The sequence below is a fragment of the Dysidea avara genome, chromosome 10 (genome assembly GCF_963678975.1).
Source record: "Dysidea avara chromosome 10, odDysAvar1.4, whole genome shotgun sequence".
Taxonomy (NCBI): domain Eukaryota; kingdom Metazoa; phylum Porifera; class Demospongiae; order Dictyoceratida; family Dysideidae; genus Dysidea; species Dysidea avara.
The window spans coordinates 24,473,615-24,487,053 of NC_089281.1; the positions used below are offsets into that span (position 1 = coordinate 24,473,615).

The window sequence follows — 13,439 nt, forward strand, 5'->3', positions numbered from 1 at the left end:
AAAAGTAAGCAGAAAATTCAGTTAAATAAACTTCATCAAAACTTGCTGGAAGGGTTTGGGATCACTGATCACACACTTCAGCTATGTAGCTGGATATGTGATATGTACTGGATCCTGAAAAACAGCTAAAAATGATGTTTTTTTGTGGTGGCAGTGAAAGTGTTACCACACATGGTTTGGCTCCATTACATCATGTTTGGAAATAAGGTTGTAATGGATACTCAATGCATGCATACATAGCTTTCTTCAGTACTTCACTCTTGATATTTAAAACACTGTACAATAAATCACAAATAGGAAATGTAATTTGAAATATTATACACACAAATACTTTGGGCATACATCATGTACAAAACTTGAAACTGGTCACAAAAGTGAATAATAATAATAACATCAATGGAATGAAAAGGAAGTGTTTTTTGTGAATCAATACTGAAATAAAATGTACTGCCGCAGTCGACCAGGTAAGTTCAATTCAAACAAAAGATTTTCATCAATAGGGACTTTGATAGCTGCACGGATTGCAAGCCTACACTGGGCAGCCAATTCAATGGGTCTCCCTTCATCTCTCAGTGAAATAATCAAATCTTGAGTATGATGAGGTATAAAGGACCACCTCTCTCTTGCATAACGTCTGCTGAACACAGGTAGCTCGCTGATATGACGCCCTGGCCTTGTGAGTTTGGCACCTTTCAGCATCAAGAAGATAATACTGGCTTCACTGATGAATCCTTTTCTCTTCAAATTCAGGTAACCTCTTAGTACACAGTAGAGAGGCGTCTCATATCGCATGTTCCAACAGTTTATACTAACACCAACACACTGTAACAAGTACTCAGAAACTTTGACATGTCCGTAATAGCTGGAGTAATGTAGAGGAGTGTTACAGCCTCCCTCTGGGGCACTGAATAGTGTTGTTGTAGCACCACCTTCTAGGAGGGTTTTTACAACTTCCAAGTGCCCATTAGCTGCAGCTAAGTGCAACGCTGCTTCACTGTGGCCATCAAGATTATTGGGGTCCACGCCACATTCTAAAACCAACTTCACCAAGTCGGCTTTCCCCAGTTGAGCACAATGGTTGAGAACTGATGTTAACTCGTGCATCACAGCAAAGTAACGTGGTCTGTCTCCCTTCTTGATAGCAGGCAGGGACTGCAATGTGTGACCTAGTAGTCTTGCAGCAATAGAGTACTCTTGTTTCTCAATAGCAATGGCAACTGGTAGATCAGGCCATGTGTTCTTCAGCGGAAAAGGTGATGCTCCTTTGAAGAGCAACAATTCAACAAGTTCATGATTTCCTGCCTCTGAAGCTCCAAACAAAGCCGTCTTGCCACCAATCCACTTTGAGTCAACTAAAATACCAATGTTGAGCAAATATTCAACTGACTCGCAATCACCAGTTACTGCAGCAGAATACAAGGAGACTCTATTAGGATACACGTTTGGTGACTGCTCAAGTTGTTCAATTACGTCTTTACACCCCACAGACTTGGCAATATCAAGTGGAGTATTATTACTGCTGTTGACCATTTCCACACAAGCTCCATACTCCAGCAAAAGTCTGATGGCCATTTTATTATTGCTGCTGGTAGCAGCATGTAGAGCTGTGTTTCCATCAGGTTCTTGCAGAGAATGGTGGACACCTTTCTCCAATAGTTGAGAAAGGACGTCAAAGGCTGCTCGCTGTGTTGATCGAGCAGCTGGGATCAAAATATGACTTCCAAAGTCAGTTTGCTCTATGCAACACTCAAAAGAATTACACAAAAGTCCAGCAATCAGGAAATGGTCTAAGTGTGCAGCTAGATACGCAAGACTCTGAATGTACGAATTTCTATTTGCAGTCACTTCCATTGGAAAATATTTTAGGAACAATTCTGTGGCAGCCAACTGATTCTTTGTAATGGCTTTCTGTAACAAAGACAAAAATGCTGTGTTACTCAACTTAAACTTTGCCTTCACTGGAAGACTGGAGTTAACTTCAAGGGCTTTGCGGATCAGTTCAATCTTCTTTGTCTGAAGGCCTCTGACAATAGCATTGTATATTGAAGTTGGTGATGCAGGCAGATTGTTGTAATTCACAAGTTCGTTGAGCTCTTTGGCCGTGCGCACTTGTCCAGAAATATCCTTCATCTTATCAAGAACTCTAACATAATGGATGGTGTTTTCCAGTTCAGCAACAGCTGGCTCCTAAATGGTAAGGAAATTTTGCATGACTGATTAAATAATATTGTCACAGTTGCCATTAATATTTTAAATGACCATACTTCCTGGAACTAAGCAACCATGAAATCAGTACAAAATTATGTTATTTATCTCACACACAAATTCACTTAGAAAAGGAAGAGAAGTGGTGGGGTGGACACAGACTCCAAATACTTCACAAGTGCCAAAATTTACTGGACAGAACAACGAAAGACATTGTTACAGCATACTATACTCTATGGCAGATTTACAAGAACGAAGGCAAATAGGCCTTTTGGGACAGGCCTATTTTTTTTTGACAAAACTGCCTCTATATGGCAAGGGTTATTTTCTAGTCCATTGAAAAGGTGTTCAGTCATACTACTCTCAAGCTCAGAAACTGTTACAAAACAACATGAAAGCCATATTCTCAGAAAGGAAGACGGGTTGTATATTGACTTACACAATTTTGTTATGTTACACAGAACAATTAAGAGACATTTCCAATACATTAATAAAAAGAATACATAATTATTTCAATGATAACAGAACATACAGGCCAGTATCTTAGCATTAAACCATTTCACCCTACAGATGTGGGATTCAGCTAGAAACCCTTCATATTATTTACTGCCAAGAATCTTAATACTCTCCTAGCTTGATATACTACTCAACTAGTTGTGACCTTTCTACTTTCTGTATGTGAAATTATGCTGGCATAGCAATCTATAAGCTAAAAATGTGCGTGACTAAGTGGGACATATCAAACCTCACAAGTGTACCAGTATTCACTATTAATGAAACTGATAAAAAAAAATATTTCACTTGCACCATGTCAAGGCGGTTTGTTCTCTATCATAGTGTCACTTTAAAACACACACACACACACACACTTTCCACTACGATACATTTCATACGATACATTCCATACGATACATTTCATAACTGCAGACAATTTTGCATTTTTGTTCTGTGGTAAAATTACTCTGCCAGGCTTACAAAAACATGCGCTAATTTACAGGCTTCTGTGATCTCTAACTCTTTAGTCTCCTCCCACACCCTCCCCCTTGTTCAATAACTGTTGCCTGTGTGAAAGAATTCAAGTCTTTTTTTACAATACTATTGTACGCCTTAAATTGGTTTATATAATTTCTATTGGTGCCAACTTACTTCGATTGTTTCTCCAAGGTTATCGTTCGAACTGGAGTTAGCACCATCAGTAACAGAAGGGATATAACTGAGGTTGACGCTGCCAATATCGATATGTGTAGCGCTGGTATCATCTCGAGTCACAATACGAACACTACCTGGATTGAGCTCGCGAGGAACCGGAGGCCTTGAAGCTTCGACTCCCATATCTTCAAAGAAGTCACGTGATCACTGTTTAGTCAAGTATTCCAAACTTTTTCGTGCAATCTCCACTTAGCGATGTCTGATTCAGATTCTGAGACAGAAGCTCAGGTCGAGTATATCTTCTACAAGGACAGGCCGGAATGGTCAGATGTAACTCCAGTGCCGCAAGACGATGGGCCAAATCCAGTAGTGGCGATAGCTTACACGGAGAAGTGTAAGAAACACTGTGATCGTTTGTTTACAGGGTTTTGCAGTTGACAGAGAATTCCCCTCCTAAAAAGAGTAACTGTTTTGTTTAGTTACAAGTGAACTTTCGATTTGTTGTTTAAGTTTTCAAAGCAGCGATGCCCAGCTTTTATAATGGTTTTGATACGCGATTGTAAGGCTTCATTATGATTGCTACGTGATCGAGTTGCTACACAACAAGTTGTTGATAATATTGCGTATTTCCATAACATTGTGTGGCTTCTCAACTTGAAATTTACTGCTATGCCCTCAGTTATATGCACACCTATATGGTAAATGGTTCAGTTGCAGGCTGTACATCCAAAACATTACTTTACCATTTCATTGTATATTGGCATGTTTATTATTAGATAAGTTTGATGTGTTCGTGTACGTAATGACACCTTGGGTTACAGTGCAACCCCTGACAAATTGGCCCCAATTATAACTAAAGTGTACTCATTACCTCATTACTAACTAAAATATTAAGGCCTTGCCTTGTGGGTAACAAAGTGCATGGACTCCATGGCATTATTTTTTACTAATATAATACAAAGGTGGTCCTATTTGCTGAAGCTGTATTTTGTCTATATGTCTATTGACAACAATTTCCCCCTTGCATCCTGTTATACCAGGCAGTGTTGTTCATAGCAGCCTGATACATTTCCTTGACAGCAGAACTGATAAAATTTACCAAATAATCACAGATCAGCCTACAAAGTCAAAGGCTCTACACTTACATAATAAACCCCTCTGTTACGTTGCTACACTTGTCGGAAACCTGTTGTAGTGTTCATAGTGTGTTCTCTTGCATTAAGTGTCTGTGAAGTGTCGAACTACATAACCTTGTACCTTGGCCTTTGTATAGGTGGGATTTCCTAACATGTTATTTATTTATTAAGGCTTTACAGCACAAGTGCTGAAGGTCTGTAAGACATCTGGTCCTACAGCCTGTTAACTGGCTAAAATACCTAAATGACTGGCAAACTATGGAACTCATGGAAAACAATATATCAGAAAGGTCCAAAAAGTGTTAGCCAATGTCAACCGGTTCTTGCCCACAGGTCTCTGGTACAAGACTAGTATTGGGTTAAACGTTTCTTTGACAACCATGATTGAGTTGTTTAATAATGCACAACAACCCCTACTTCCCTTGGTAGACAGGAAGTAATAATGGTCCATCTCGATGAATTCCTTGTCATATCACATAATCAGTACGTGTACATATGTACTGCTCCAGTGTTCCAAAATATGCGATATTGTAGTATCTGGTAACTAGTAGTGATAAAATGTAACATCTGTAAGCAGACAAAATGTAAGCTAAACTGTTCGATTAGTTATCACATGTGTAATCCAAAGCTGTCTTTACCTAAAAATAGTAAACAACCATCTGGTGTAAACATGTAACGCAAGCTTCTATGGCAACATGAGTAGGAAACAGTTTATTACAACACCGTGCAGAGTTTGATTCATATGGTACTTCATTGTAATTTATGGGATATTTCCCTTTCCTGACTGCAAGCCAGTACATGCTTCCTTTCTCTGTGAATACTCAATTAGTTAGTGTGAAGAGACAAGCAAAATTTGCATTTTATCTTTAGTGGGACAACCAAACAAATCACTCCAAAACAAACCAAATGATACTTAGGGTTACTGGATGTTGTAAAGATTCAAAGTGTAACATGTATGTCCTAATTCTGGCTATGTATTGTGTGTTGTGGTCTTTTATATAATCTTCAAAATCAATGAATAGACTCATATCTCTCAGTAACTGGAACTTTCAAGATTGAGATGTCAAACAACTACTGTTCACTCTATCATATACTTTAGCTATTTACTGTGCATAAAATCCTGTGTAAGTACTTTACAGTTTGTTGGTATTATTTTCAGTCAAGGATGTCTACGACTATTTTAGAGCGGTACTGAAAAACGATGAAAGAAGTGAGCGAGCCTTCGAGTTAACAACAGATGCTGCACTACTGAACCCAGCTAACTACACTGTCTGGTAAGAGGATACAGCAATTAATTGAATGACATCCACAGGTACTTACTGGTCTATTCATAATGACTGAAAATTGTGTGGATTATGTTTGTACAAGTGTCTCAATGACTGCATGACACTAGGCTGGTAGTAGCTGTATGGTTTGCTGTACTTCAGGTTTCTGCTTTTTGTTGAGCAGACTGAACCATTATTCCAAACATTTCGACATACAATGTACTTTTGGTTATGTATTTACTGGCAATTGAGTGGTCTAAATTTCTGAGTACTGGTACCTTTCTCGTATAGTATGTACATGTTGAGCTGGATCCTCAAAAACATTTAATAACTCGTGAATGCAATTACACACGATCTTGAAATTTGACTCATTTGTAGTATACTTGACCCGCCAAAGATATTTTTGTTTAAATATCTGGCATAATATTTACAGCCAACCCAAAAATTCAATATGGGGGAAGCCATAAAAGTATAGTGTCCGTTACTACCCTTTCCTGAACTTGAAATGGGGCTAAACTGTACGTGTCTGTTGTTGATACTACCACTAATCATCTGGTTGGCTGAAATGTTAACTCTCTTGAGAAAAAAAATCCACTTTTAATTTTTAGCTGTTTTTCAGGATCCAGCTCAACTTGGTACATACTTATAGTGATAGGCAGTTTGGCCACTGTTGGTTAGTGTATATTCAGTGTATTGTATTTTCAACACAAGATCTGTGGTTGACCTTAACTGACTGACTGATGCATTGCAGGGAATTACAGTAGGCTGGTAGCCTGGGAATACAATACCCTAATGTCATCTAAGTACTATACCAAATGCCATCATACAACTTATCTGGTTTGTCATGTAATTTGAAGCCAGGTGTATGTTCTATTAGAGTATTTGGCAGAAGACATGCCTTAATATACACAGTGTGCAAATAGAATATACACACATACATACAATAGTTCATTCTGTTACACTTGCTGCTTTTTCAAATCACTGCCTTTAAAACTTTTGGTGTGGTTATTATTTATTTATTATTTATTTATAAATACTCCAATATGGAATGTTAACTAGGTTATATACAAAAGTAGTTCAATGTCCTCTTCTTAAAAGTCTTCACCATTTGTTGCTTCAATGTACTGTATGTAGCTGGTAAACTGTTCCATTTTTTAAAAGTTGAGGGGGAAAGGAGTGCAAGTAAACATCTAGGTGAGGTTGTATTTTTCTAAATCTAAACATGACTACACAATTGAATTTGCCGTAAACTGAATGTTATAGGCAGTAATCTTTATTAGGAAGGTTTAAGATAGTTTGCTGAACCTGCCAAAAAAATTTCTTAATTCTAATGTTTCAAAAAAATTCTCTACCCATTGTGTACTACAGGTGGGAAAGTTGACAAGAATTTCTATGAACAAGGGAGTACACTTTCAACAATGTTTATTGACAAAAATTAATTTCTCACTGAGTGCATGGTCTCAGTTTCCTGCTTATGATCAAATACAAAGTGATATCTCTATCAGGATGTAGGCCATAGCATAAGCTATTGTCTGTTGAGTAAACATTGGGATGTACATTTGTGAAGGCTGCATCCATTGACTCCCCTTTGACTATATGTTTGTACACACTTCTTGTTTGTTGTTTTAGGCATTTCCGAAGAGTATTACTTAAGTCATTAAACAAAGACTTGAAAAAGGAGCTGGATTTTTCACGGAAGATTATCAAGGATCATGCTAAAAATTACCAAATTTGGTATGCATTATTTACATTGTGTGTGTGTGTGTGTGTGTGTGTGTGTGTGTTGTGTGTGTTGTGTGTGTGTTGACCATCAATAGATAGTTAGTACATACCACAATCTTGTTGAAACAAGCCATAGCAAGCCCCACCATGTGAGAATAGGTAGTGTTGCTTGTACCATGTGGTTAGGAAATTTAACTATCAAACATTATAACCAAAGCCACCTAAGTGCTAGCCAAGCAACTTCACTATGTCTATCTAGTATCTACCTACAGTAATTGATAGCTAGACACAAAGTGTTATAATTTCACTTATACATTAGATCATTTTATTACTTCAGTTATGTGATTATCATTCCCACACGTAGGATTATGAACATTTGTTCTTTGCATGATTAGTGACTGATCAAATCTGTGCAAGCAGGAGCTCATAAGCGCCGCAATGCACCTTCGGCGCTTATAAGCTCCTGGTACAAGCAAGCAAGTCAACCAAATTGCAATAACCATCTAAACAAGGCAATAGGGACTGAAATTGCCTCTAAACTATATTTCCTTGTCATTATGGTATACGGTGTTGTGGTGTGTCACTCCCATAAACTGTATCTGTGCTTGGGACTTGATGATTGAGTGACAAATGATGAACTGGTATATGTCAAATTCTACACTGTTCAGTGCAAGATGTAACTTAGTGACCAAGCCAAGCGTGGCTGGGTGATTACCCTGTACAAGGTTGAGTGCTCAGACAGTACTGTAACCTATAATGAACTGACACTGGGCTGATTAATATTTGTACTTTTCCAACTGGGGTGATTCTAGAAGAGGAAGAACAAAAAAAAGCTATTAAATGGCTTCCTTTCCCTTAAACCTCCATACAGAAGAATGCCTTTTCTCAACTGGAAGATATCCATCATATGTTTTGATAGGCATATTCACACCAGCCTGTTGTAAATGATTGATGGCTATTTACTAGAGGACCCCTAGATCTTCCCAAGTATATAACATGTGCTCAAATCCCCTCTAGTTATAGACCTAATCACTACACACGTGCTCAAGTGATATCATGTAAACTTGTTCCTTGAGAAAAATGTAATGTTAGTAACTGTGACTAGTTACGTTATTGAATTTGCTTTAAGCACTATCTTTGTGTGTGTGCGTGCGTTTGTGATCTGTGGTGTGCTGTTTACCTTGCCACGTGGTTGCTATGACCAGTATTAGTCTCATACCCAGCTTAGCCCACACTAATATAGCGTGAACACCGTCTGGTGACAATAATCGGCGGAAGTGTGGTCCAGTCAAAAGTTTGGCTGGCCAATCAGGATTGATGAGTTACATAGTCACAGGAATGTATTGGAAGTTTATACGATTTTATTAGAAGGTTTCACGAGACGTTTGTTGGCAAGTCATGGTTTCTGATCTCGCCTTATCAAAACTGACAATTGTGACTAATGTTTCACCAGAAATGAAACAACTGCTTCTAGTAAATTGCCCTTTTCTGAATATAACTTTATCCATTTGGGTCATGTGACATGGTTACCATGTCATACTGGTCTCAGCCTTCGGTAATAGTGCAAATACCATCTGGCGACAATGCTTGAATTTCTTGAGCCAAGAAATGCAATCCAGCCAAAATATCGGTATGACAAGAGTTCACAATAGATACTGTTGGCTAGTTTATTGTTACCATTTAATTAACATATCAAATGTAAAAAAGGCTTTACTTTTTTAATTTAGTTATATTATGCCCTAGCTGTGCCCTATATAATATTAAACTTTGCTGGCTCTCGTGAATTTTACTGGTACTAAGAAAATGGTACACATAAAATCCTTTGATCTTTGGGAGACAATGAGGTCTTTAAATCACTAAGAGGTTCTCTAATATGGTTTAGAGACCTCAACCCGCAATCAATCAATCCATCTACTAGTATAAATACACTCACACTGTTTTCTAAATCAGTTAGAAACCACCCACTCAGATCGTGGCTTAAAAACCTCTCGGGTTTTTTAATTCATGAAAATCCTCGTATTAGGTCTCTTACTAATTTCTGTGTTCAAAATTAGTCAAATAGATTTGTGTTGATGAGTTGACAGTACACATATATGAATACATGTAAGTAATATGTGTGTTGAAAAATTGGTATTGCAAGTATGAGTTTTCGTAAATGTTAACATTTTTTCCAAAAGTTTGAGAGCTATACAAATCAACAATGATCAAATCACAGACAGGTAGTGGATGATTTAACAAATATTACAGTGAAAACAGTTTTGCAACTGTACAAAATAAAGTTTACCATTACAAGTGGATAGCTATTGCAATCCTGTATGTTTTCTCAGAAGCTTATAGCACTTTGTATTCACTGTACTGTATTGAAATCCTCGAGCAATAGAACTTTGGAAATTACATACATTGAATAGCAAGAGTACACACACACATACACTGTATGAGCTTACCTGATGTTGTGGTCTTTACAAACTGTAAGAAATCTTAGTAAAGAAAATTGTGGCTTACTGTAGCTGTGTTGTTCACTTAGCTATTCACTGGCAGCATATTTAATCCTCCATACAAGAATTCTGAGTACTCATGACTCCATCAATTCACATGCTATAGTGACTATTGCATCAAAAAGGATTAGTCTATGCAATGTCACTTGGTAGGCATGCTGGATTAATTTCTTCAGTGGTACTGTACTCATCCCTGGTTGTACCAAGTTTGTGGGCTGGTGTGAACAGAGTAGAAAGTACATCCAACCTTCTCCTCACTCAATTTTCTAACAGATTTCACACTTGCACACTTTATTCAATATACCACACTGTATAGCGTGGGAGGGGGGGGGGTATTTTCAAGAAGGAAATTTTTGCAATTTTCGTGGATTAGCAACTTTCCACGAAACCCATCAGAATCCGTAGCTCAATCAAATGAGTATGATAAGATACTGAAGAAGCGAAAATTTCCCCTTGAAATTTTGGGTGGTGGCAATCTGCAAAAAATCCCCCCCAAAAATCCTGTTATTTGGTATATTGCAGTAAGTCCATTATTCACTCTTGGTTTTAGGTGTCATAGACAGAAGATAATAGGGTGGTTGAATGATCCTTTAGATGAATTAACACTGACAGAAGCTGTTCTAGGAGAGGATGCTAAGAACTACCATGCTTGGCAGTACCGCCAGTGGGTGATCACGACATTCTCTCTCTGGGACAAAGAACTTGATTATGTACACAAACTGCTAATGGAGGACATAAGAAACAACTCTGCATGGAACCAGCGACATTTTGTGATCGCTAAAACAACTGGCTACACCAGTGAAGTGTTGAGCACAGAAGTGAAGTATGTGGATAACACTGTGTGTGTACTAATTCAAATGGGGTACAGTTTATTGTGAACAAGGAATAGGTTCAGGTTGTAGTCAGAAGAGGTGGGACATGCTCCTGCTTGCTTGAATTGTATATTTCTGTGTGGTATTTAATGTGAGACTCAGTAGTCATAATGTTAAACTATGTAACAAATCTTCAGTTCTTCTTTGGACTTCAGTTCCACTTATAGTTAAAGGTGACACCTGCAGTATATGAATTTTAAACAATTTTTATTTTCGAGAATATCCCGGCCCAATAGATTGTCACATTTGTAGTAATACAGGCATAGAATATTTTCTGGATTTGTGGAAGACTTATAAGTCTATACACAGTGGTACTGTAATATAGTTAGACGTGCATATTGTGTATATTTATATAACACTGTAGGTATACAATGGACTTTCTACGTAGAGCACCTAGCAATGAAAGTGCGTGGAATTATCTTGAAGGGTAATAATGTGTATATGTGTGTAAATCATGTGTGTGCGTACATTATGCAAGTGTTTAATTGTTTACTTTGGCAATGGATTTACATATGTCTTCATTCAATTTGAATTGTGTGTACAAACCAAACAACCAAAACAGCTGCAAGTTGATCGCTAGGTACAGCCATGCAATGTTTGCCACATTTGATTAGCTTTCAGTAGTTTTTGTACATCCTTTACCACAGCTCACTTATTTCAGTTTAGATATCATTTAGCAAGCACCCATATATGGGTACAAATGGGTTTGGGTTTTGAACTTGCGTTTATTCTGCACTTAACAGCAGTCTGTTTTCTCTGTACTCTAAAACAACACTCGCTTTAGAACTTACTTTTTAAACCAGTGCTTTCATTGACGGGTGGTAGACAGTGGCTTAATGGGACCTTTGGCATTGTCTTTGGAGGCTTGTACATGTACAGTGGTTGAATCCTCATGGACTATTTTGTCCATATTTTATTCCAAATGACTGTTCTATTAGAGTATTTTGACCATCACTGTCTTGGTACAGTTGTTTGGTCTTGCATTTGTAATTTTAGAATGTTATACTGAAGTTTACTAGGAAATCAGTTAGTTTCTTCCTATAAGGCAGTTGTCCATAATAACAATTGCTTTTTCAAATTCACAAAACATCATGCATGACATTTTCCAGTGCTGTAACCAAATTAGATGCTTATGTTAATCCTCCATCTTGATTTGGGGTATGTAATTAAAGCATACATGAGTTGCTCTTATGTTGCAAAGAGGAATTTGAACAGTACAAAGAAAACAAATCAAGCTATGAAGACACATCTAAGAAGCAGTCAAAGTATAGGAGCTCTAACTACAGTAGTTGTAGAAGTTTTCCTCATTTCAACGTTGAATGATCCTTCCCCTTAAACTGCCAAGCGAAGTACGTGAAGCCAAATTTTCTTGAGTGTATCTAGTCAACCATGTATTGTGTATAATTATGTAATTCATGGGATTTCTAAATCAAATTTTAACAGTGTGCACACCTAGATATAATTGGTTAATTACCATAGACACCACCAGCCATCCCAGTGGTCCCACTTAAACAATAAACACACTATGTGGTATATAGACATAATGCATGTGTCAGTAGTAGAATAACAATTATTGTATTCATACAAATAAACTATTGGGAAATCCCTGGGATTTCTATTACCTGTGGCTATATACTGACATAGCAAATTGTTCATATACAAAAAAGACTAGGGATTCACCCTTCATTGTCTTCTCAATTAATGGATTATTGTAGAATTCCACCTCGAGGAATTTACAAATGCAGTGAAACAGCTGAAGCCTCTTATGTCAAGTACATAGGTCTGCTTCATTAGTAGGACCACCCATGTCCCAAACATAGCTAAGATATATAAAATATACTTAACTCATTAATAAGAAGTGACCACATCACCTCATAAAGGCCACCAAATTATCAAGGTCACAATTTTTTTGGTCACATGGGTATTCGTATTTATATGTTTGACTATATAGTAAATAACTTTTAAACATGTTTCCTTGTAATTCTTTGCTGTAGAATATTTAAGGGTCACCAAATGAGTACCCATCCTGGACTGAAGGAATTTTGTGCTGAGCTCCAGTCACTACCGGTACCATCACCCCCTCTGCTGTGCTTCATGGTCAGTTTGTATGAAGAGGAGGCCAGTCTACATAAGGATACTCCACAAGGGAAACAGAGCCTTGACAACGCATTGCAGGTAGTTTTAAAAATACTATCATGGTCTTTCGTGTGACAGTTGTGAGGTAGCTTTTCTTTACACTGCCTGAATTTTCTTCTTTTTTTTTTAATTGCTATCTTTATAAAGTGATAATTCAAAGCCATACTTTTATATTGTGTGTCAAACTTTAATTTCTCTCTCCCTCCAGATATGCCAACAATTAGCTGATAAAGTGGATACAATTCGCAAGCTCTACTGGGAGTACACAGCTAAGAGGTTGACTGGACTGTTTGGCACTGTATCATCATAACTCTTCATTTCTCATTAGTGTGAAAATTTAGTTTAATTTTTAATGATATTAATATTCTCAACATGTTGCAAGATTGTATTAGAGTAGCTTACCCACTGGAATATACACACAATACTTCTAGCAGCTACTGTGTCATGTACTTGTAGAAG

The 13,439-nt window shown here is 37.5% G+C and overlaps 2 protein-coding genes across 3 annotated transcripts; one reads left to right on the forward strand and one right to left on the reverse strand.

The window, feature by feature from the left end:
* Window positions 1–241: 241 nt before the first annotated feature.
* LOC136236606 (ankyrin-1-like) lies at window positions 242–3,877 on the reverse strand. Of its 2 annotated transcripts, XM_066026827.1 has the most exons (3): window positions 3,585–3,877; window positions 3,352–3,539; window positions 242–2,187 (listed from the first exon to the last, which is right to left on the reverse strand). In XM_066026827.1, the coding sequence occupies exons 2-3, from the start codon at window positions 3,535–3,537 to the stop codon at window positions 427–429; spliced, it is 1,947 nt and encodes a 648-aa protein (XP_065882899.1). In that variant the 5' UTR covers window positions 3,538–3,539; window positions 3,585–3,877; the 3' UTR covers window positions 242–426. The 2 variants fall into 2 exon arrangements, with proteins under 2 accessions (XP_065882899.1, XP_065882898.1); XM_066026826.1 differs by having other exon boundaries at window positions 3,352–3,877.
* LOC136236660 (protein farnesyltransferase/geranylgeranyltransferase type-1 subunit alpha-like) lies at window positions 3,545–13,351 on the forward strand. The gene is made up of 7 exons (XM_066026884.1): window positions 3,545–3,748; window positions 5,650–5,764; window positions 7,385–7,489; window positions 10,523–10,795; window positions 11,209–11,271; window positions 12,839–13,019; window positions 13,189–13,351. Exons 1-7 carry the CDS (start codon window positions 3,610–3,612, stop codon window positions 13,288–13,290), a joined length of 978 nt encoding a protein of 325 aa, XP_065882956.1. The 5' UTR covers window positions 3,545–3,609; the 3' UTR covers window positions 13,291–13,351.
* The last annotated feature ends 88 nt before the right edge of the window (window positions 13,352–13,439 follow it).

Bases quoted from the DNA above. Each gene is read 5' to 3' on its own strand.
- LOC136236660 (XM_066026884.1), top strand. From the start codon at position 3,610: ATGTCTGATTCAGATTCTGAGACAGAAGCTCAGGTCGAGTATATCTTC. The intron at 7,490-10,522 runs GTATGCATTATT...TCTTGGTTTTAG, and splicing joins GCTAAAAATTACCAAATTTG to GTGTCATAGACAGAAGATAA. The intron at 11,272-12,838 runs GTAATAATGTGT...TCTTTGCTGTAG, and splicing joins GCGTGGAATTATCTTGAAGG to AATATTTAAGGGTCACCAAA.
- LOC136236606 (XM_066026827.1), bottom strand. From the start codon at position 3,537: ATGGGAGTCGAAGCTTCAAGGCCTCCGGTTCCTCGCGAGCTCAATCCA. The intron at 2,188-3,351 runs GTAAGTTGGCAC...CTTACCATTTAG, and splicing joins ACCTTGGAGAAACAATCGAA to GAGCCAGCTGTTGCTGAACT.